This window comes from Lampetra planeri, chromosome 22 (genome assembly GCF_965212315.1).
Source record: "Lampetra planeri chromosome 22, kcLamPlan1.2.h2, whole genome shotgun sequence".
NCBI classification, from domain to species: Eukaryota; Metazoa; Chordata; class Hyperoartia; order Petromyzontiformes; family Petromyzontidae; genus Lampetra; species Lampetra planeri.
This window is the reverse complement of record NC_136128.1, coordinates 1694354-1717755: the sequence shown is the minus strand read 5'-3', so window position 1 is coordinate 1717755 and position 23402 is coordinate 1694354. Positions and strand designations below refer to the sequence as shown.

The following is a 23402-nucleotide window of genomic DNA, read 5'->3' as shown; positions in this document are numbered from 1 at the left end:
ATTGCCCACTGACAAAGAAATGATCAGTCTATAATTTTAATGGTAGGTTTATTTGAACCGTGAGAGACAGAATAACAACAAAATCCAGAAAAACGCATGTCAAAAATGTTATAAATTGATTTGCATTTTAATGAGGGAAATAAGTATTTGACCCCCTCTCAATCAGAAAGATTTCTGGCTCCCAGGTGTCTTTTATACAGGTAACGAGCTGAGATTAGGAGCACACTCTTAAAGGGAGTGCTCCTAATGTCAGCTTGTTACCTGTATAAAAGACACATGTTCACAGAAGCAATCAATCAATCAGATTCCAAACTCTCCACCATGGCCAAGACCAAAGAGCTCTCCAAGGATGTCAGGGACAAGATTGTAGACCTACACAAAGCTGGAATGGGCTACAAGACCATCGCCAAGCAGCTTGGTGAGAAGGTGACAACAGTTGGTGCGATTATTCGCAAATGGAAGAAACACAAAATAACTGTCAATCTCCCTCGGCCTGGGGCTCCATGCAAGATCTCACCTCGTGGAGTTGCAATGATCATGATAACGGTGAGGAATCAGCCCAGAACTACACGGGAGGATCTTGTCAATGATCTCAAGGCAGCTGGGACCATAGTCACCAAGAAAACAGTTGGTAACACACTACGCCGTGAAGGACTGAAATCCTGCAGCACCGACAAGGTCCCCCTGCTCAAGAAAGCACATGTACATGCCCGTCTGAAGTTTGCCTTGCCAATGGACGTCTGAATGATTCAGAGGACAACTGGGTGAAAGTGTTGTGGTCAGATGAGACCAAAATGGAGCTCTTTGGCATCAACTCAACTCGCCGTGTTTGGAGGAGGAATGCTGCCTATGACCCCAAGAACACCATCCCCACCGTCAAACATGGAGGTGGAAACATTATGGTTTGGGGGTGTTTTTCTGCTAAGGGGACAGGACAACTTCACCGCAAAAAAGGGATGATGGACGGGGCCATGTACCGTCAAATATTGCGTGAGAACCTCCTTCCCTCAGCCAGGGTATTGAAAATGGATCGTGGATGGGTATTCCAGCATGACAATGACCCAAAACACACGGCCAAGGCAACAAAGGAGTGGCTCAAGAAGAAGCACATTAAGGTCCTGGAGTGGCCTAGCCAGTCTCCAGACCTTAATCCCATAGAAAATCTGTGGAGGGAGCTGAAGGTTCGAGTTGCCAAACGTCAGCCTCGAAACCTTAATGACTTGGAGAAGATCTGCAAAGAGGAGTGGGACAAAATCCCTCCTAAGATGTGTGCAAACCTGGTGGCCAACTACAAGAAACGTCTGACCTCTATGATTGCCAACAAGGATTTTGCCACCAAGTACTAAGTCATGTTTTGCAGAGGGGTCAAATACTTATTTCCCTTTTGACATGCGTTTTTCTGGATTTTGTTGTTGTTATTCTGTCTCTCATTGTTCAAATAAACCTACCATTAAAGTTATAGACTGATCATTTCTTTGTCAGTGGGCAAACGTACAAAATCAGCAGGGGATCAAATACTTTTTTCCCTCACTGTACATATCAGTGATGATGATAACAGGCGGTTAGCGCGCAGCGCTATAAACCCGAGGACCTGAGTTTGATTCCTGCTCACGGTCAACACCAGTCACGATTATCTGAAATGGTCCCCGGTCTCCCCTCGGTTGACTCAGCCTCAAATGAGTACCTAGTGCAGTGTGTCAACAATGCCACTCGGGAGACAAAGGCAATTGGGCGTGGTGCTGGCCATCTACCCCTACATGTACCATGCCGGCCTTCATAGGTGCTTGTTAACAGAACCTGCCCCAAAAGTCTCTTAAGGCTATATGGGGGATCTTTGTTGTCGTGTGAGTGATGGGACAATAGTACAGAAAGTGGACAAGTTTCTATACCTGGGCAGTGTGCTTCTAACCAACTCCAGTTTGGCAGCAGTTATTTCACTCTGAATCCGCTGAGCAGCACTGCATTTTTTTTTTCACTATGTGAACAAAAATTAAGTTGAATAATTTGAGGTTCTTTAAAAATTAAGACACTGCCTATAAACATATAAACACATAAAAGCTTAGAATATCATGTCAGATGCATATCGTCGGGACTTTATACAGTGGCTTGTGCTAAGAAACTGCCAGTCAGACGCAAACTTGTCATGCTGGGGTGTTATTTCCAGAAACGCCTTTGTCTCCCCAGCGCTGAGTTTTACCAACCACACCTGGCTTTTCATCACTGATATTGGCCACGACCGGGAATTATGTGAAATTGTATCGGAGCCAGATGACATCCCCGTCGCACCCCACGGTAAACAGGAGGAAATGGCTCTGCCCACCATCATGGTCTTTAATGATTGTGAACAGAGTCAGGGACCCCAAAAGCACAAAGAATAACTCAAGACCGTGACCTCTTATTGGTATTGGAGGTCTTCATCAGGTCAAGAGAGCTTCCTGGTGTGTGCACATGTTCCACTGTTGCGGTGGCCTGCAGTGGCATTTTGGTGACACTTTTATTTTAAATTTGTGGAGGCAATTTCTCCTGCCATGACAAGGTTGGATCTGATGTATGGAGTCCCACTGCTTGCGGTGGTGGGGGGCCAGTGAGCTTCCTGATGGGTTGATCCACGATGAGGCGCTTCTTTGGGATGTTTGCGTTCTTCCAATTGCTTATCCACTCATTCATACCGGTTTTGTGGACATAAGGCAGAGGGATTTAAGAAACGTTTCCACTGATTGCCACGATAAAAGATCGAACTAGCGACTTCTGGATTCTGTACCAACCATTGCGTCACGCCAACGTCCTGTGATATCACGGTTATAGATAAAGGTGGGGGGAAATAACAACCAGGGTACTAGGTGTTAGTGTGTAGTGAGTTTGAGGACACAGTTTCAAAAATAGTTGTTGTTTTTTTTATTTTCTCTCCCCCCATCTGGGTAAAAACAATCAATTACAATGTACAAGGGTTGTGGAGGAAAAGGTTGGTAGGAGAACGCGTGGGACGTGCGCCGAGATCGCCAGCGATCTGTGGCGGACGCCTGCTCACTGTACAAACGCCTCCCGCGGAATCCGTCCGGTAGTCGGACGACAGGAACGTTGAGGGTAGGCGACCGTGGTTTTCAGAGATCCGAGTCAGAGCGGCGACAGTGATGAGGGAAGGGGGGGGGAGAGAGGGGCGGGGGTGGAATGGAAGGGGAGACGGGCGGTATCGTTAGTGATGCTCGTCAAACGCGAATGCGCCCGACCGTTTGCGATCAATCATGTCCATAAACGGTGCGGATGGGACGGCACTCGAGTTCATTTCCATGAGGGTGTTCGCACACTGCTGGAACTGCTAGCTGTTCTCCTGCAGCCACCCGAGAGTGGGCGCACACACGCACAGGAGAGACGTCAACATGACAACCCAGTTTGCCAACCAGGTAGCTAGGTTTAACACGTAGGCTTTCGCGACCAATATTATTCATAATACAACACAACAGGAGTGAATTATCCAACATTTCTGAATCGCTAAAGCATTTACATTTAAATATAAGCAATAGTGTGTCCATGCATGATTGGAATATAATCGATACTATAACACAACAATCGGCTGATAATGTGTTTAATCTAAGAAATGCTAACCAAATTAACAAATTTTCTAGACTTTACAATAAACAAATCCCTATTAAAAATGAACAATTTAAAAACAAAACGATAATGAACTTGACTAACACTGATTTAACCGCTGACATGATTTCTGTCCTTTCTAAAGGCCTTAACTTTGCCGTTACCCCACGCACAATTCCAGTGGATGAGATAATTGCTGAGGTAGAATCAGCAGTAAGACACCTTCCACATAATGAGGCAGAGATGACTAGATACGAGGTTGCCAAAATAAAATTAAAGATTTATTAGAGGAAAGTACCTACATTAAAATTAAACGAGATCCAACTAATACTTTGGAACGTAAGACTACTGCAATCATTGCAAATTCATTAATCCCAAAAAATTAGCAATTCCTAATTAAGCCAAGGGCTTCAAAACCACCTAGACTGTATGGGCTACCAAAGATACATAAAATTGGCATCCCTTTACGACCCGTAGTCAGTACAATTGGCTCTGCCACATCTAAATTAGCAAAATATGTAACTAAACAAATACAGCCTTACATCGGTAGGACATCATCATTCATAAGAAATTCAGAACATCTTGTGAATATGATCAAAGATATTAAACTTAACCCTAATGATATTTTGGTGAGTTTTGATGTGATTTCGCTATTCACTAAGGTTCCAGTGAGCGAGTCGCTTAAATTACTTGATACACTGGTAAAGAATACAGGTTTACCAAAAGATATTCCGAAACTCGCAGACCATTGTTTAAATAACACTTACTTCTTATGGAGAGGCGAATTCTTTAAACAAAGGGAGGGAGCAGCAATGGGCTCTCCTTTATCTCCTGCTATAACAAATTTGTACATGGAAAACTTTGAAACCAGAGCACTTGCCTCGAGCACATTAAAACCATCCTTTTGGTTTAGATATGTGGATGACACTTTGGTTGTCTGGCCACATGGTAAAGATACACTTAACGATTTTCTAAATCATCTCAATGCACAAAACCCGGCCATTCAGTTCACCATGGAAATGGAGGTGAATAACACACTCCCGTTCCTGGATATTTTACTTGGGCATGGCCTAAATGGTAACATAACACACAGCGTTTACAGAAAGCAAACGCACACTGATGCCTATCTGAATGCAGATTCGCATCATCACCCAGCTCAGAAATCCTCTCTTATCATGACGCTCATACATCGGGCTAAAACAGTGTCAGATGGTGAAAGTCTAGTGAGAGAGATTAAACATGTTAAAGAAGCACTAAGACAGAATGGCTACAATAATGCTCAAATTAACAGAGCACTAAATGCCAAATCACGATCGCAAAGCAACACTGCTGAAAGCGATCAGATTATTAAAACTGTAATAACAGCCACAGAGGGTTCACGTGGGGATTGGCTTGCCGGTCCTGCTTGTAGCCAATAAGGGTTGAGATAGGGACCATGGCCCATGCGTCATCATGACAGGCCATCAGGGGGATGGGCTTAGCCATTCGGGGCCCCAGCTAATGGGGAGCCGGATGAGGGGCGTGGTCCCGGGATTGACAGGGAACCATCGAGAATGGTCGGAGCTGTCCATGGATGATTGGCTGGGGGAACCACGTGACGAAGGTGTTAAGAGCGAGGGGAGGAGAACGATCGGGAGCAGACTGGAGCAGGAGGAGAGCAGGGTCACGCGCGGACGGGGCCGGGGGTTGCCACGTGCGCGGCGGGGACTTAGTGGGTGGTCGGTCCTCTCTCCGTTGTCTGCCAGCAACGGAGAGTGAGTGAGCAAGGTGTATCGTGAAGTGAAAATAAAAAGGACCGATTTCGAAGCCGTCTCCTGAAGGATTATTACATTGGTGTCAGAAGTGATTCTGTGACTGTTTGGACGATCGTCAAGATGTCTAAACACCTCAGAAAAAAGAACCTGCCAGTGCCTCTGTCGGAGGAAGAGGCGGAGACGGACGAAGATGAGCTGTTGGGAGCTACAGCCCTGGTGCCGCCGGCCGACGATGCTCGCCTCGACGTCTCTCAGCGCCGACTGGGAGAAGATGCGGCTACTGCGGGATCGAGAGACGAATGGCGGCTGATGGCGGAGCAGATTGAGTCGCTGCGCACAATTCTGCTCAGTTTGGTGACCGCGTTGGCGTCCTCACCAGCCGTTGGTCGCCAGATCGCCGATCAACTGGACGCCGCGGGAAAGGGTCCTACTAAGGAATCGGGCCCCGCCATTGCTCCTGCCACGCGGGAGGACACCGTCGTCTTGGGTGGGGCGGCTGCGTCCGAGTCGTCAGCCGCCATTTTAGGCGCGCCTGCTACCACGCGGCCGCCGGACGCCATTTTGCCTGCACCGAGCGGAGAGCGGGAACGGCGGCCGGAGACACCCGCGGCGCGCGCCTGCCACCGTGGACATCGCCTTCCACACATAAAAGAATTCACCGCCGGAGGTGATTGGAGTGCTTTTACGTGGCGCTTCGAGTCGGCTTTTAGATCTGTCAACTGGACGGAGGAAGAAGCGCTGGCAGCGCTACCTACGCTGCTCGATGATGTGTCTCTGGGGGTCTACCGCGCCATCCCGGCGTCCAAGAAGAAGACACTGCGGGATGCGTTCACAGAGATGGCAGAATTTTACGACCCGCCGACATCGGCCACCAGGAAATTCATGTCGCGTCGCCGGGCACCGGAGGAATCGCCGTTGGCCTATCGGGGGGCGTTGATGGCGATGGCCATGGCCGCCTACCCCGACGCAACGGCCGAGCATTTGGATCCACTCATCCTTTCCCGCATGCTGGAGTTGTCTCAAGAGCTCAACATCTCGCTACCAGTGTGCGGCCACGAACCGCTTTCATCGCGGTGGGTGGCGCGCTGCCTGGACGCTAAGTTTAATATCAAGCGATGGGACCAGATGGCGGCGTGGACGGGGAAACCCGAGATCGACGGGCCGCCGCTGGGGTGGTCTCCGCGACTGGTGGTCCACTGCTCCGACGACTCGGGCGACGACGACATGTTGGCAGCGGCTGTTCCGCGTAGGATTCCAGGCCGCCGGCTGTGCGACCAGCGGGGCGACTACACGGGCCGACCGCGTGCGAGGGCCGGGTCGTCCGACCGCCGGCCGACGTCGGCCGCGTGTTTCAAGTGTGGTAGACGGGGCCACTTCGTCCGTGATTACCGCTGCCGACCTCTGCTATCGCCTCCTCTGCCAAGGGGACCTCCATCTCCTCTACCTGCCGCGGAGCTGCAACAACCTCGGGCGAGTCGGCACAATACGGACACCCGGCAGGTCGTGTCACATCATTCATCCACTTGCACTCATTCGTACACTCCTAGAGCCAATTTTACTTCTGCTCCATTGACACGCTCTGCGACACAGTGGAAGAAATTGGCTCGCAGGATTGTGGCTGCGGCGTCGGGCTCGTCGACGGTACGTGGTACCATCGACGGCGTTGACGTCCGTATCTTGGTGGACACTGGCGCGTCGGCTACCATCATTTCGGATGTGATTTTCCATTTGTTGTCCATTCCTGCGTCGAGGATACGCAAGGTTAATGATGCGTGTGTTGCCGCCAATGGGGGGAGTATGGGTATCTGCGGACAGGTGGATGTGAGCATAGCTATTGGAAATATCACCGCCGCAGGACCTGTATTGATTTCTCGCTCGCTAGCTGTTCCATGCTTGTTGGGGACGGATTTCCTGCGCCGGATGCCGTTGCGAATACGGGTCGACCAGGACTGTTTGGAAATGCCGGGGGGTCGTAGGATGGCGTTCCTGCCTTCCCTGCTGGCCAAGGCGCCTACAGGTAACGCAGTTACTGCTGTAGTTGCAGCTACTGTGGAAGTTCCATCGGGAGCGCAAATGCTCATTCCGCTACGTTACCAGAAACCGCTTCAAATGGGAAGGGGTGCGAAAGGCGTGCTGTTATCCCCATCGAATTCCGTATCGAAATCTTTTTCTTTGGCGGCGGCACAAACGATTGTGCGCCCGGGTCAGGCACCTTTCATGCAAGTCTTGAATGGGGGACCTGATCGCGTTGTTGTTCCGGAGGGATCGGTGCTGGCTCACGCCACTACCGATTTCGCCTCTTGTGAGAAACCGCCGCGCGTGCGGATGCCTGCTCATGGATCTTCGCATGATCGTTCACAAGAACGCTAGATCGCGGATTTATGCGGAGAGAATTCGTCCTTGTCTAATGAACAGAGGAACGCCTTGCGTTCGCTGTTGCTGCAGTACGCGGATGTGTTCAGCAGGAATGATTTGGACCTCGGACGCACATCGCTTTTGTCGCACCATATTGAAACCGGTGCATCGCCACCTCTCTGTATGCACCCTCACCGCATGAGCCCCGCGGAAAGGGAACACGTGCGTGGGGCGGTAGATGAATTACTGGCGGCGGATATTATCTCGCCATCCAATAGCCCTTGGGGCGCGCCCGTTGTCTTGGTTAAGAAGAAAGATGGTAGTACGAGGTTTTGCGTTGATTTCCGCCGGTTGAATAAAATCTCGGTGGCGGACGCATACCCCTTACCGAGGATGGATGACTCATTGGATGCGTTATCGGGTGCTAAATTCTTTTCCACCCTTGACCTGTCCTCGGGCTTTTGGCAGCTTCCCCTTGATGACGAGTCAAAACCCAAAACGGCATTCCGCACACCGCAAGGCCTCTTTGAATTTAATCGGCTGCCGATGGGCCTGAACGCGGCCCCGGCCACGTTTCAGCGGCTAATGGAACTGGTGTTGGCGGGACTGCAGTGGGAATGTGCCTCATATATCTGGACGATATAATTGTCTTTAGCCGCACGTTCGAGGAACATCTCCAAAGACTTGAGACAGTTTTTCAAAGAATGCGTGCGGCTGACCTTAAGTTTAAACCGAGGAAGTGCCACCTCTTGCAACACTCCGTCCGTTACCTGGGTCATATTGTCAGCTCGGACGGTGTATCTACTGACCCTCTGAAAACGAAGTGTGTACGTGAGTGGCCCACACCCACTTCAGTGGGTGATGTTCGGCGGTTTATTGGATTCGCTTCCTATTATCGCCGCTTCGTTAAGAACTTTGCGACGTTGGCAAAACCATTACACGTTCTGACTGGCAAAAATCAAAGGTTTAAATGGGGGGCGGAGGAAGAAAATTCCTTTAAGGCACTTCGGGAACACCTCGCCACGGCACCTATGTTAGATTACCCTGATTTTTCACAGCCGTTCATCCTTGATACGGATGCTAGTGATATCGGCATAGGGGCCGTTTTGTCGCAGCGCAAAGACGGGGTTGAGAGGGTGGTGGCGTATGGCAGCAGGGTTCTGTCCCCTGCGGAAACGCGATATTGCGTGACAAGGCCGGAACTTTTGGCAATTGTCCATTTTGTTCGATTGTACCGACCGTACCTGTATGGACGGAAATTCTTAGTCCGCACTGATCATGCGGCTTTGCAATATTCCCTCAAATTAGATCAGCCGTCAGGCCAATTGGCCCGGTGGTTGGAATCGTTACAGGAATTCTCCTTCGATATAACGTACCGAAAGGGAGCCCGTCATGCGAATGCTGATGCGCTCTCAAGGCTGCCGCCCGCTCCTCCTTGCACTTGCCTGACGGGCACGCACCGCTGCGCCGTACCGCCCACGTCGCCCTGCCCGGTTATGGGGGCAATAGCGAATGAGGACGACGCAGGGGCGAAAGCGAAAGAGAAGGACCAGCAGGTGTCGGTGGACACCGATGACACCTTACGGTTGCCGCACGCGGTCTGGTTGCGCGAGCAGGAGGCCGACGCCTCGCTGTCTCCACTACGTAAATTGGTTGGGAAACAGAAATCGCGATTGGGAGGCTGGATGTGGCAGATGTTTCGGGGTAAGTCGGGATTGCTAATGTGCACCGACGGGGTGTCTGACCGACCACGCTTGGTGGTGCCTACTTCGCTTCGCTACGACCTGCTCCGTGCTCTGCACGCTGACAAATTGATGCACCTCGGTGTCCAAAAGACTGTGGCCGCGATGCAAAAGGATTTTTTCTGGGCCGGTATGACGGCGGACATCAATGATTTTGTCCGCTCGTGCCATGACTGTGCGAAAAGGAAACCGCCTCGGAACCACTATGTGCCACCGTTGCGTTCCATTGAAGTGTCCCGTATTAACGAATTAGTGGCTCTCGACATTCTGGGGCCGTTTCCCCCGTCGGCTAGGGGCAATAAGTACCTTCTGGTCGGGGTGGAATATTTTTCTCGATGGCCGATGGCCTGGCCTCTGCCCGACCAAACGGCGGCGTCCATCACCGACGCTTTCTTGAACGGGTATGTCATGGACAAGGGGGCACCTGAAAGGCTGCTCACAGATCAAGGCCGGAATTTCTCCTCTAAATTGCTTAGGGAAGTTTGTGACGCGCTGGGTACAAAGAAAGTTCGCACTTCCCCATACCATCCACAAACAGATGGTATGGTGGAACGATTCAACCGTACCCTTTCCGCTATGCTTTGTCACACGGTCAGTGAAAAGCAAACCGATTGGGACTTGCACATACCAGGCGTCTTGGCGGCATACCGCATGGTTCCGCACACGTCCACGGGATACTCACCGTTTTTTTTATGTATGGCCGTGAAAATGTTCCACCCATCGATGTGCAACTGGGTACGCCGGCTAAACAACCGTCCCGCTCCCTGCCTGACCACGTGCGTGACTCGATTGAACGAGTAACGGCGGCGCGAGAGGCCGCCCGGTGTGCGACGGGCCGTGCTCAGGCAAGGAACGAACGGTACGCGCGTCGATCGCACACTCGCATGCCTTGGTCGGTGGGAGACCTGGCGTGGCTCCACTGCCCCCAAGTACCGGCGGGCACGTCCCCTAAACTGCACAGGCCATGGCGGGGGCCTGTGACGCTCGTAGATATTCGGAACTCGCAAAGTATCCGTGTTCAATACGGCAAACGTCGGTGGTACGTTCATTCCTCGCGACTTAAACCCTATGTTGATGCGCGCGTCGGTCCTTCATCCCCAATAGCTGACCTGCCGGGTTCTGCTGGGCCGACTACGCCGCGTGATACGCCCGTTGATCCCAGGGGGGATTGTGTTGTGCCTCCTGCAGATGAACAGGTTCTGAGGGCTGAGGAAGCCCCCGCTGCCCCCCCTCCAACGGGGCCCGCCCTGGACGCGACCGAGCACCAACAACCGACTTCTTCTTTGAACCTGCCACCTCCTGTCCATCCGGAGGCAAAGCGACCTTGCGCTGGGAGCGGAGAGGGTCCCGCGTCGCGTACGCGGTCGAGATCTCTTCCGTTTCGTTAACGTCTGATCGTTTTGCTAATTCCCTGTCGTTACCGCGCTGCAGGGGCGCCCTAATGTATGTTGTGATTTTTTTTATTATTATGGGTGATTGTTGAATGTTGTTAGGCGCGGAAACGCTGGTTCACCCTCAAATTGTTAAATGCACCTTGGTGCCCTAATAAAATTTTGCGGAATTGGTTCTTCACCCCTTTTCCAGCCGAGACGGCTACATTTTTTTCACCGGGGGGGGGGTGATGTAATAACAGCCACAGAGGGTTCACGTGGGGATTGGCTTGCCGGTCCTGCTTGTAGCCAATAAGGGTTGAGATAGGGACCATGGCCCATGCGTCATCATGACAGGCCATCAGGGGGATGGGCTTAGCCATTCAGGGCCCCAGCTAATGGGGAGCCGGATGAGGGGCGTGGTCCCGGGATTGACAGGGAACCATCGAGAATGGTCGGAGCTGTCCATGGATGATTGGCTGGGGGAACCACGTGACGAAGGTGTTAAGAGCGAGGGGAGGAGAACGATCGGGAGCAGACTGGAGCAGGAGGAGAGCAGGGTCACGCGCGGACGGGGCCGGGGGTTGTCACGTGCGCGGCGGGGACTTAGTGGGTGGTCTGTCCTCTCTCCGTTGTCTGCCAGCAACGGAGAGTGAGTGAGCAAGGTGTATCGTGAAGTGAAAATAAAAAGGACCGATTCCGAAGCCGTCTCCTGAAGGATTATTACAAAACAATAAAAATACCATTTATCTCAGGAGTAACTGACAAATTAGCCCGTGTTTTGCAAAAGCAAAACATTACAGTAAGATTTGGTACAGTACACAATTCAACAACTAGTAACGTGCACTAAAGACGAATTACCTAAATTATCAACAGAAGGTGTATATCGGATTAATTGTGTATGTGGCAGATGCTATATTGGACAGACAGGGCGTAACGTTAGTGTAAGACTAAAAGAACACCAGAGAAATATTAAATTATCACAAACACAACTGTCGGCAGTGGCAGAACATGCATGCCAACAGGGACACTCAATTGATTTTGACAACGTTGAAGTGTTGTGTAAAACTAGTTACTACTGGCAAAGACTAATTAGAGAATCGATTGAAATTGAGAGAAACAGAAATAACTTTAATCGCTCAGACAGCTACAGGCTTAGTGCGGCCTGGAAGCGTATTATTAAATAAGATACATTACAATTCCTTATAAGGGAAACAAACACTAACTGATTACTAATGTAGCACAATCACAATAAAACACATTCCAAATGATTACTAATCTACAACTCGCATCGTAACAATAGCCTGATTACTAATCTAGTATATAATTACAATAACTCCCCCCTCAAATATTTGCACCTGATGAGTTAATGATGACGTCACCCTGCTGCTGCTCTATATAAGAACGGGAGACACAGCAGAGCCTCACCATTCTGGCGAATTGCCCGATGATGCTGGATGCAATTACCAGCGAAACGTCGTACTCAAATTGTAAATGTTGTGGCTTCAACACACCGGTGGGCTAAAGCAGTGAACTAATTTGTCTTTTGTCAACGTGACACTTTTTTACTGATTGGCCGTGTCGGGTGGTGGAGGGTTACGACACATTTATAAATAACGCGATCTAAACCCATAAACGTTGATTATGAACAGGTAGCTAGACCTGGCCTGGATGCCCATGGCAGCCTGAATGGGCGACGCCGCTCCAAGTGGGTCATGTAGGCCCCTTACATTGTGTGGCTTTGCTCAATTTCCTATGGGAGCTGCACGTTTGATGATGGCCGACTTCGGAAACGGTCATGATGTCACAGAGTCAGTGCACAAGAGGCCCAACTGTTAAGTTGCTGCTGACTAAGTTCAAGTTTATGCCAATGTTTTGTAAAATAAAATGGTGGATATGTAAACAAATGATTGATTACAGCTTGGTATATGCTTAAGCCATTTCAAGCCTACGTTAAACCTCTTTAATAAGAATAATTTTAAAATAAATATTTTCCCTTTCATCTGGCTGTGGACAAAATAGAGGATGGGAAGTTGTCGGAGTAATGACAGGGTTGTGGCCAAAGAGCCACTTGGCCCTCGATAAGTTGAGAGAATAAATGTTGCTCATTGTTGCAGCGAAGCATACCGTGATGCTGTGCACCACCACAGACGTGGAGGGCACCGCAGGTGTAAAGGGCACTGCAGGCGTAGACGTGCGCAGCTGCGAAAGCATCTGCCCATCCTGATGGTGACAATGGTGAAGGTAGTGGTTGTAAAAAGTGGTATAGATCATGGTGATAATGATTGATTATAGTGATGATCGTGATTATGGTAATAGTAGTCGTGGTGATGAATGGTAAACATGGTAATGATTGTGGTGGTGGTAGTAGTTATGGTGAAGGGGATCATGGTGATGATGGAATTACATTATGATGTTGGCGGTCAGGATGAAGATGACGGCAATGGTGATGGTGTTTGTGGCGATGATGATGATAGTGATGATTGTGGTAATGATGGTAGATGTGTGACGAAGAGAGTCAAAGATGGTGCAAGAGATAGATGATGGAGGCGATAAGTGATGATGTTGATAAACGCCAGCAGGACAAAAACAAAAAACAGATAACGACATTCAACAGCTGCTACTGTTCCTCTGTGTCATCTGTAAACTGCACGTAACCTTTCTTAAGTTAACTCTTATACAAACAGTTAAGAAACTTAAGTAGGCTCAGGCAGGACACGTCATTAGAAGGGTTAATGGCTGATGATCAAGAATGCAGCAATGAGATGGAACCCGTTTAACAGTTGTTCATGGGCAGGTGCTAGGTGGGTTATTACAATTTCACAATCATGAGAAATTTCCATGGCTTAGAGGAGGTATTCATCCAGCAGTAGTTTGACCAAGGAAGGTGATGATAACCTTCTTCAGAAGTGTTTTACTTGGTGCATTTGGCCAAATCCTCTGATCACAAGCACTTTTGCACGTGTGGGGAAACTGGAATGCACGGAGACACATATCACAGAGAGTGAGGATAGCTTGAGGGCCGACATCTGTGGAGGGTCACTCACCAAGATCACGAGCTGTGGAAAGTGTTTTCGCACGAAGCTGTTGACACACACACACACGCGCAGTTAGAGATGGGACACAAAAGGCCAAGGGAGTGTGTGTGGGTGGGCGGATGGATGAACGCATGAACGAGCGAGGTGTTGAGTGCATGGTTGAAGCTGGAGGGTGGGGGAGTAGGCGTGCAGGAGAGCCATCGGTTGAACAGGCAACCGCAAAGATAAATCATGTATATGAGTGGGTGGATAAGCGTGAGGACGAGCAAGTGCCTGGGTGAGTGGGCAGCTATGTGGGCGGACGGGCGAATGGGTAAGCGGGCAATGTCACGTTCACGACTAAGGAGCGGTACCTGATGTAGGCATTTGGGTTGCGGAAGGAGTTGCACAGCGGATTCCCCTTCAGCCATAGCTCCTCCAAATTGAAGACCTTCAGTTGGTAAAGTTCCCTCACAGCTTTGAGCTGCATGGCAGGGGAGAAATTTCCATACAATTAGGGGCCTAAGGGCCATGCTTCTGGGCAACTTACAACAAGTTAAGCATTACAATCCATGCCCATGCATTGATTGTAACGCTTTGCAGAATGCATTTGCCTTAGCGTGCAAAATCGGTATTCAGTAGGGTGTGTCCTTGATAGTAACACCACTTTATACAAACATTTCGTTTATATTGGATCACATTTGATGAAAGTTACATTGCCCTCCATTACGAATGGGCAGAGTCAATGCAGAAATTCCTTCAATATTCGTTGAAATGGGTTAAGGAGGCCAAATACTGCAACTACATTGTATTCTAAGTGAATGTATCAGCTCTCAACTTATTTGATTAATTAGCCCATTTCAGCATAATGGTCAAATTCAAGAGTCCATGCTATGTTTCGTCTTTTGTTTGTATTTATTGTATTTTGTTTGTGTGGTCTGTCCTGTCCAGTATGTACTGTGTGTCCCATTTGTACTGACCGTCTCATCGTATGTCTCATTGTACTATCTTGTCTGCACTGTCTTGTTGCCTATCTTGTTCATGCAGCCCAATATGTTTCTCCAAATAATTAGATGTCTGCCTTGTCTGTCTCTTATGTGTCATTAGCCTAATTTAACGTGCATATCATTTGCATAAATAATTAAGAACTGGTTCATAAACACACAATTTGGTGCATGTGTAGTGGTGGTATTGACGTGCGCCGACTGTGACAGTGATGGATCACGGGGCGGCGCGGGGTGCGGGGTTGGGCACGCGTTGTGGGCGTGGTGTGGACGCGCGCGCCGGGAGTGACAGATGACGGGGCGGCGCGGCGTGAGTGGTGAGGCACGATGAGATGTGGGAAAAGAGGATCGTAGCCAGCGCCCGGCGATTGGTCGAATAAGTGGGTGCTCGCAGCGACGTCCGCAGGTGGGGTATAAAGGGGGACGCGCGAGAGCACTCGGGGAGAGTTACCCAGTTGAAGACCCGAAGACGGAGCTGAAGACCTAGTGCCACGAGACCCCTAGTCCCGCCGTCCTTGTGGGGACCGGGGGCCCTGTGTGGCTCGGAGGCGAGGCTGTGGGACCCGGGGTCCGACGCCCCCGTGGGTCGGGCTGGGGACCCACAGTCGAGACGGATACCCCGGGCAGGGAGTGTCCCGAGTAGCTCAGGGGCGTTAGTCGCCGAGTAGCTAAGTGGATGTTGGTCATCCGAGTAGCTCAGTGGCGTTAGTCGCCGAGTAGCTAAGTGGGTGTTTGTCACCCGAGATACTAAGTGGATGTTGGTCATCCGAGTAGCTCCGTGGGCGTTAGTCGCCAAGTAGCTAAGTGGGTGTTTGTCACCCGAGATACTAAGTGGGTGTTTGTCACCCGAGATACTAAGTGGGTGTTTGTCACCCGAGATACAAAGTAGGTGTTAGTCACCTGTGAACGAGTTGGATAAAATAAAGAGTGTGTTACCCGTGAAGTCGTCTCCCGCCGAGTTACTACACTACACATGTGTAGGACCTGAAATACATGTGCCACACGCTCAGTGGGTCTGTTGCTATGCAAGCAAGCAAGGGTACAGTAGGGGGTATTTGAGGACGAGGTTGTTGTTGCGGAGGCGTGAGAGGAGACGCGTTAAGTGGCGGAACAGGTGGTAAGGGCAACCGGGGATACGGGCCAGTGATTGGTTAAGAGGGTGATTGCTTAACGACTGGCGTCGCCCAGGCGGGGACAACAAAGTCACGTGAGGCTGGGGGCCTGGGGGGCGAGGGGTAATTGAGGGGTGAGATAATTAATAGGGACTAATTGGGGTGGATATAAAAGGATAGCGTAACAGAGAGAGAGGGAGTCTTGGTCAGAGTCTTGGGGAAGCTGGAGTCTTGTTAGAGCTGCAGTCTAAAGAGGAGTTGGAGTGATGGTGCCCGGAATAGCGGAGAGCAGGAGTAAGAGAATACAATAACGGTAGCAGTGGGGAGAGAGATAGGTCAAGCACGGTCGCAGCGGATAGAGGAGACAGAGTGAGGGGTAGCAGTGGTAGCAGTGGTAGCAGTGGTAGCAGTGGTAGCAGTGGTAGCAGTGGTAACAGTGGTAGCAGTGGTAGCAGTGCATCAGAGAAGATACGGAGCAGGGTAGCAGCGGAGCGACGGACCCTGGGAGAGCTGGAGAGAGAACGGAGGGACATAGAGCGCCGTTGATGGCGGATGGCGTGGCGGAGCGAACGGGTGGCCACGGAGCGGTGATGAGAAGGTGTGGACCTTAAGGAGCAAATAAACGGGACGAGAAAGACAATCCGAGTACGAGTCCTACACATGTGTTATGAGTGCAATGACTGAAGTTAATTGACGTATTGATGCGGAGTTGCAGGCCTGTTGATGTACTAAACTGCAATAGTACGTTTCACATTTGGGTATTTATTACATTTAAATAATTAATTACGTGTTTCCACTAATTAAAGGCAGATCTGATACCCAATACATACTTTAAATGATATCAAGCGAATCGGAAATGAACAAGTACCAAAACAAAAGGAGACAATATAATAAATAATAGTAGGTATATCGATACTTGGATTGAATCACGTAATGAACGGTCGACTGGCTGTGGCGAGGAATCTCAACCAACGCAACGCTCGCACCAGAGGTGCACCAGGCATGCGAGCGTCGCGTCGCGATTTATTGAACGGCGCTCACACCCACATTGTTTTTGGAGAGGTTCAGCTTCTTGAGAGATGGAGTGTGCTGGGCAAGTTCTGCCAGGTTATCCAACCGGTGCAGGTCATTGCACGTTAGATTCAGGGATGTGATCTGTGGGAGTGGAGAGCAATGGAGGCACAGAAAAGACAAAGATCCCTATTATAGCCTTATTAGCCTTTTGCAGAAAGTGCTGTGAGCGAGCACCTATGAAAGCCAGTACGGTACACAAGGGTGGTCAGCACCACACCGACCGCCTTTGTCTCCAAAGTGGCGATGTTTACACACTGCACTAGGTACTCATTTGAGGCTAAGTCGATCTAGAGGAGGCCCAGGACCGGTTTAGATAATCGTCACTGGTGTTGGCCGTGAGCGGAAATCGAACTCTGGTCGCTCGATTCATAGCGCAGCGTGCGAACAACTGCACTACCGCTCCCCTCTAAGGGAGGCAAAAGACAAAGATCCCCAGTATAGCCTTAATAGACTGTCGGGGCAAGTGCTGTTAGCGAGCACCTATGAAGGCCAGCACGGCACACGGGGGGGGGGGTGGGTGGCTAGCACCACGCCGACCGCCTTTTTCTCTCCAATGGTGATGTTTACACACCACACTAGGTACTCATTTGAGGCTGAGTCGACCTAGTGGAGGCCCAGGACCGGTTCAGAATAATTGTCACTGATTTTGGCCGTGAGCGGGAATCGAACTTGGGCCGCCAGGTTCGTAGCGCAGCGCACTAACCGCTACACGACGAGACAACCCAGATATGACTTAAATTGAACTAAAATCGCTACCAGTGCCACCACCTACGGTTTAGCAACAGCAGCAATGTAAATGTCGTGCCGTGCCTCATTTTGGTTTTATCTCAAGTCGATGGCCGGCGATGACCGTTGGGTACAATGGGGGCTACACAACCATCAAGCACACACCAACGTCCACGTGTGGCGACACGCACCTCTAATCCAGCACTAATGAATCTGGTCGCTAATACCAATGCCACCATTATACTGCAGTTTGATACGTATTTTGTTAAAGAGTTATAGTGCCCTACAGACGAATGGACTGAGAGAGCTAACGCAGCAACACTATACCTTAGGTGCAAAGCATTAAAACACGCAGGGAGAGGAAAAGGCCGTACCATCGGCATATTCTCTCGGATGATCTTGTTCAGACCATCCATGTGGTCCTTCCGGTTCAAAACCAGGTCGACACCGCGTGCCTCCAGCTCTGGGGGGTGGGGGAGGGTGATCGTGCACGTTGGAGACGGGGACCATAGACGCACAACAGTTCATTACGCGTTGCGTTCAACTCGACTCCTACCCTTGCGATACGTACAGCGAGTGATGCGCATAAGGATGAATTAATTAAAGATTAGTTCAAATGACATGAAAATTATATCTTTAGGCTAACAGGATGAATAAACTAGAACAAATGAGACTAAAGAAACAGTATGAACGCTTCTCGGCTCAAATAATAAAGCTGAATTGTGACAAGTTGTCAATTGTGCAGGAGTGAGGGTGAACCACTATACATGAAAAGTAAATGTAAAAAACACATGTTTGTTTCCATTACCTTTATTAATTCTGACCGCCTTCAAGTCCAGAGCTTTGTTGGTAGGGTCATATTTTTGGCTCAAACATTCCTGTAAAAAGAACACGCACATGTAGCATTCTCCATTAGCATAAACTGGCTGCTATGACAGGGTCTGTTGGGGTGCACCAATTTTAAGCACAATGTAAGGACACAGCATCACCACGTCATCTACACGCATTGCGTGTCACTCAGTGACACGGCTTTTGCAGTGGAAAAACAACCTGTTGCCGCCTGAGCCGCGCTGAGCCGACTTGGCACAGCAGTGGGCGTAGTAACACACAGACCTGGCTGTCTTTGTCACTGCTAACATTGTCTACGTAATAGCCCTGTACGTTTATTTTAGGTCAAATTGACCAAGCTCAAATACCCACTCTAACAGCAGGGTGATTACTGGAGCCGGGACCACAGTGCAGTGGGTTTGCTCAACCAACCACAGAAAATGCTCCCTGTTTAGGCTTACAGAGTATTGGGGCAACGAGTGCTCTTCGTGAACACCAACTAAGGCCGGAAAGGCACACCAGAGGGTGGTGTGGTGAGCACCACACCAGGCTGTGTTTGTCTCCCCATTGGTGATGTTAAACTGAACCAGGTATAAATGTATGGTTGCGTCCAAATAGGAAAAGTGTCATAGCATCACAAGTTTAGGAGGGCATGGCTCTAAAGAAAGCTGTCTATGGTGTGGACCAATCAGTTTAAAAGACAATGCATATACAACCAGAGAATGTTTTTTGTTTGCATGTTCACCACGAGTATATGTGGTTAATGCAGACATGATTCCTTGCAAAAGGTTTCAATTTGGTGTTTTAACATCTTAACACTAATTTTATTGCCAGAAAAGGTAAAATCTATTCTTATATATCAATGTTGCATGCCTGTTTAAACTAGAGACTTTAAAACGTCCAAGTTTAGTTTATTTAACCAGTTGAGAATTCAAGAGACCACGATGTGTTCATTTCTCGTCAAGGAGCATAAACCATCACGTGAGCTCCGGTCATCCTCGTAGTGGCTTTTGGCCGCCCATCGAAAAAAAATAGTCACTGTACGGAGCGCATTCAAATGCACTTCTGCGGCCTTCTGGAACGCTCTTCCAATATTAGGAAGCTACTGGAGCTATGCACTCTTAAATATAAATTGACAACTCATTTCTCTAGAACTACTTTTTGTGTTTAGTTGTACTCCCGCACCTCCGGTCAGCATGGTTGGCTATGTATGGTGTGAAATAAGTTTAAATGCATACATTTCCGAAAGTGACTTGGGTCACCAAAATGACAAGTCTCTATATTCTAGAATTATTTTGGTGCAACTGTTAACCTTTTATAATTGGCATTTCTTTCTCAAAACCTGATACCTATGATGCTCCATCTCCACGTTTGTACACCCCCCAAGTGCATTTACCGAGATCTTGAACCAGCACGTTTGGCTTGGCACCGCAGAATCGGCTTTGAAGATGCGCTGCTTGGCCACCAGCAGCTGCTGCCGCTGCGCCTTGGAGGTGGACATCGTATAGGGCCCGGTGGTGGTGGCAAGCCTGGTGCACCACAAACAAAACACGACAGCACAGAACATCAGCGATGAGGGCAAGAATTGGGCACACAAGAAAAGCCTGCGCTTTGCCCAGACAGAGGCAGTGTCCAGGCTCCACTCAAGGTTTGCATTATATTCCAGGTCACGAGTCGACTATAATAGGAACGTGACTAATAGCCACAGGCAGAGCAAGATGTATACTGGATGTGATGTGCCGGGATGTGGTTATTAGTCAATATATTACTGACCCAGACAGACCCAGCCGAAATTATGCCCTGACTCAAAAAAGAACGCAAAAGCTAATCTCCGATGGATGTATATAGCGTCTAACTGGAACACATCTCAAGATGCTGTACGAAAACCAGGGCGTGCGCATCATGGAGAATCAGATTAGGGCTCCGATGATTGAGGTGAGAGCCTCATTCACTGCTATGGGAAAAGAGTATTGTGGTGGCCTTCTGGATCATATGGAGTAAGGAGGTAAGAGCCATCACGACACCACTGCTTGCCATATAAATAACCCTCTTGTAGCCTACCTAGGTTGTAAGAGCAAGTGATGTCAGTGAGCACCTATAAGGCCTAAATGACATGTAAAGGGGTGAGTGGTTTGTCAGCCACACCCGGCCGCCTTCGTTGCCCCATTGTTGCTAAAGTTTTCACAATGCAGCAGGTACGAGTCGACTTTGGGCAGGCCCGGGGACCGGTTCATATATCAATCTCCACTGATGTAGCCATGGCTGGAAATCAAACTCAGGTCCCCAGGCACAAAGTGCAGTGGCCTAATCACCGCGTCCCCTCTGCACACACATGCACGGTGTGCGCTCAGTTAAACTTACCGGAGCTGGCGGGAATCCGACCTATCCCCCTTGTCCACATTTCTACGTCCACTCATACGATGGGAGCGGGGGATTCGGCCGTCTCTTGCATCTCGTCCTCCGCTACTACAAGAGCCTCCGCCATCACCTCGTGTCCATCCTGCACCATTCCTTGCTTTCCAGGTGCCCATATGGTGTGCATATTCGCCTCTCTTTCCACCACCACGTGCGGGGAACCCAGACGACTCCTCAAATATGTTTGGTCTGGGGCCTCTATGAGGACGACTGGCTGTAGCCCGGGTCACCATGCACTCTTTATGCTCTGTGGACACGGGGTGCGGGGACAAAAATCTGAGTCAGTGGAGGAGAATATGAATTTGTGAACTCACATTATAATAAATGTGCGACAGTGCTGTATGTTGTACATTAATGCTGATGTGTGTTTGTATGTTTTGGGTTTGTGTTGTGTGTTATTGCTGCTGTGTTGTGCGATAGTGGCGCGCACCTTGAAAAGTCATGTTCGCCATGGCCACGCAGAGCGAGAGGATGTCGGCTTCGTTCGCCATCGCTGTTGTCGCCTCCGTCGACTCCACGGCACTGCCGAGCTTCGATTCGCGTTGCTCGGCCGTCTTCGTGTACCGCGTCACTGTCTACGTCACAGCCAACGTCTCCGCCTCCCTCCCGCGTCGGATGCGTCCTTCCGCCATGCCGTCACTGAGACCCCGCTCCTTCCGGGTTACCGAGATCTCGCGAGAGCCGCGCCCGTCACGAGATGTCGCGAGAACCAGAACAACAACAATGGTGAACGCGTTACATTAACGACAGCATCGTTACGTAACGTGTCATGTAAACGCCGTGCGATGGCGTTCTGTAAGTGTATCAAATGTGATCCGGATCGTTCGCGTGGCTGTTGATTTTGATGGCCATTGATTGGAGCGGCTGTTGATGTCGGTGCCTTGAGGCGCAGAGCCATTTGACTTATAAATTAAAAATTATTAGGAAACACGATTGGACTTAGACTCGCGTGACGTGTTTTAGTAACGTTAAACATTTACTTGAAATGTTTAAGTAATTGGGATATTGTATGGGGAGGGTGAGGGGTGCGTGGTTGTGTGTCAGTATCTGTGGTCGTGTGTTGATGTGTGTTGATGTGTGTGTTGATGTGTCTGTGTGTTGATGTGTTTGTGTGTTGATGTGTCTGTGTGTTGATGTGTTTGTGTGTTGATGTGTCTGTGTTGATATGGCTGTGTCAATGTGCTTGTGTGTTGATGCGTCAGTGTGTTGATGTGGTTGTGTGTTGATGTGTTTGTGTGTTGATGTGTTTGTGTTGATTTGTTTGTGTTGATGTGTTTGCGTGTTGATGTGTCTGTGTTGATGTGGCTGTGTGTTGATGTGTTTGTGTGTTGATGTGTTTGTGTTGATGTGGTTGTGTTGATGTGTTTGCGTGTTGATGTGTTTGTGTGTTGATGTGTTTGTGTGTTGATGTGTCTGTGTGTTGATGTGTTTGTGTTGATGTGTTTGCGTGTTGATGTGTTTGCGTGTTGATGTGTTTGTGTGTTGATGTGTTTGTGTGTTGATGTGTTTGTGTATTGATGTGTCTGTGTGTTGATGTGTTTGTGTGTCACTGTTTGTGTGTCACTGTGTGTTGATGTGTTTGTGTGTTGATGTGTTTGTGTGTCACTGTGTGTTGATGTGTTTGTGTGTCACTGTGTTTGTGTCACTGTGTGTTGATGTGTTTGTGTGTTGATGTGTCTGTGTGTCGATGTGTCTGTGTCGATGTGTCTGTGTGTCAATGTGTCTGTGTGTTGATGTGTCTGTGTGTTGATGTGTCTGTGTGTTGATGTGTCTGTGTCTTGATGTGTTTGTGTGTTGATGTGTTTGTGTGTTGATGTGTCTGTGTTGATGTGGCTGTGTCAATGTGCTTGTGTGTTGATGCGTCATTGTGTTGATGTGGTTGTGTGTTGATGTGTTTGTGTGTTGATGTGTTTGTATGTTGATTTGTTTGTGTTGATGTGTTTGCGTGTTGATGTGTTTGCGTGTTGATGTGTCTGTGTTGATGTGGCTGTGTGTTGATGTGTTTGTGTTGATGTGTTTGCGTGTTGATGTGTTTGTGTGTTGATGTGGCTGTGTGTTGATGTGTTTGTGTTGATGTGTTTGCGTGTTGATGTGTCTGTGTTGATGTGTTTGTGTGTTGATGTGTTTGTGTATTGATGTATCTGTGTGTTGATGTGTTTGTGTGTCACTGTTTGTGTGTCACTGTGTGTTGATGTGTTTGTGTGCTGATGTGTTTGTGTGTCACTGTGTGTTGATGTGTTTGTGTGTCACTGTGTTTGTGTGTCACTGTGTGTTGATGTGTTTGTGTTGATGTGTTTGTGTGTTGATGTGTTTGTGTGTTGATGTGTTTGTGTTGATGTGTCTGTGTGTTGATGTGTCTGTGTGTCGATGTGTCTGTGTGTCAATGTGTCTGTGTGTTGATGTGTTGATGTGTCTGT

General features: G+C 49.3%; 1 protein-coding gene across 2 annotated transcripts; it reads right to left on the bottom strand.

Annotated features, from left to right (window-relative positions):
* Positions 1-2880: 2880 nt before the first annotated feature.
* LOC144724925 (uncharacterized) lies at positions 2881-21565 on the bottom strand. Of its 2 annotated transcripts, XM_078604235.1 has the most exons (10): positions 21416-21564; positions 20932-21232; positions 19967-20099; positions 18551-18620; positions 18117-18205; positions 16990-17097; positions 14201-14310; positions 13857-13893; positions 12937-13032; positions 2881-3027 (listed from the first exon to the last, which is right to left on the bottom strand). In XM_078604235.1, exons 1-10 carry the CDS (start codon positions 21474-21476, stop codon positions 3025-3027), a joined length of 1008 nt encoding a protein of 335 aa, XP_078460361.1. In that variant the 5' UTR covers positions 21477-21564; the 3' UTR covers positions 2881-3024. The 2 variants fall into 2 exon arrangements, with proteins under 2 accessions (XP_078460361.1, XP_078460363.1); XM_078604237.1 differs by lacking the exon at positions 12937-13032 and having other exon boundaries at positions 21416-21565.
* Positions 21566-23402: the final 1837 nt, after the last annotated feature.

Coding starts and splice junctions, on each gene's coding strand:
- LOC144724925 (XM_078604235.1), bottom strand. CDS start 21,476: ATGGCGAACGAAGCCGACATCCTCTCGCTCTGCGTGGCCATGGCGAAC. Junction 20,100..20,931: donor TCGGATTCCCGCCAGCTCCG/GTAAGTTTAACT, acceptor GTGGTGCACCAG/GCTTGCCACCACCACCGGGC. Junction 14,311..16,989: donor TGAACCTCTCCAAAAACAAT/GTGGGTGTGAGC, acceptor CCTGCCATGCAG/CTCAAAGCTGTGAGGGAACT.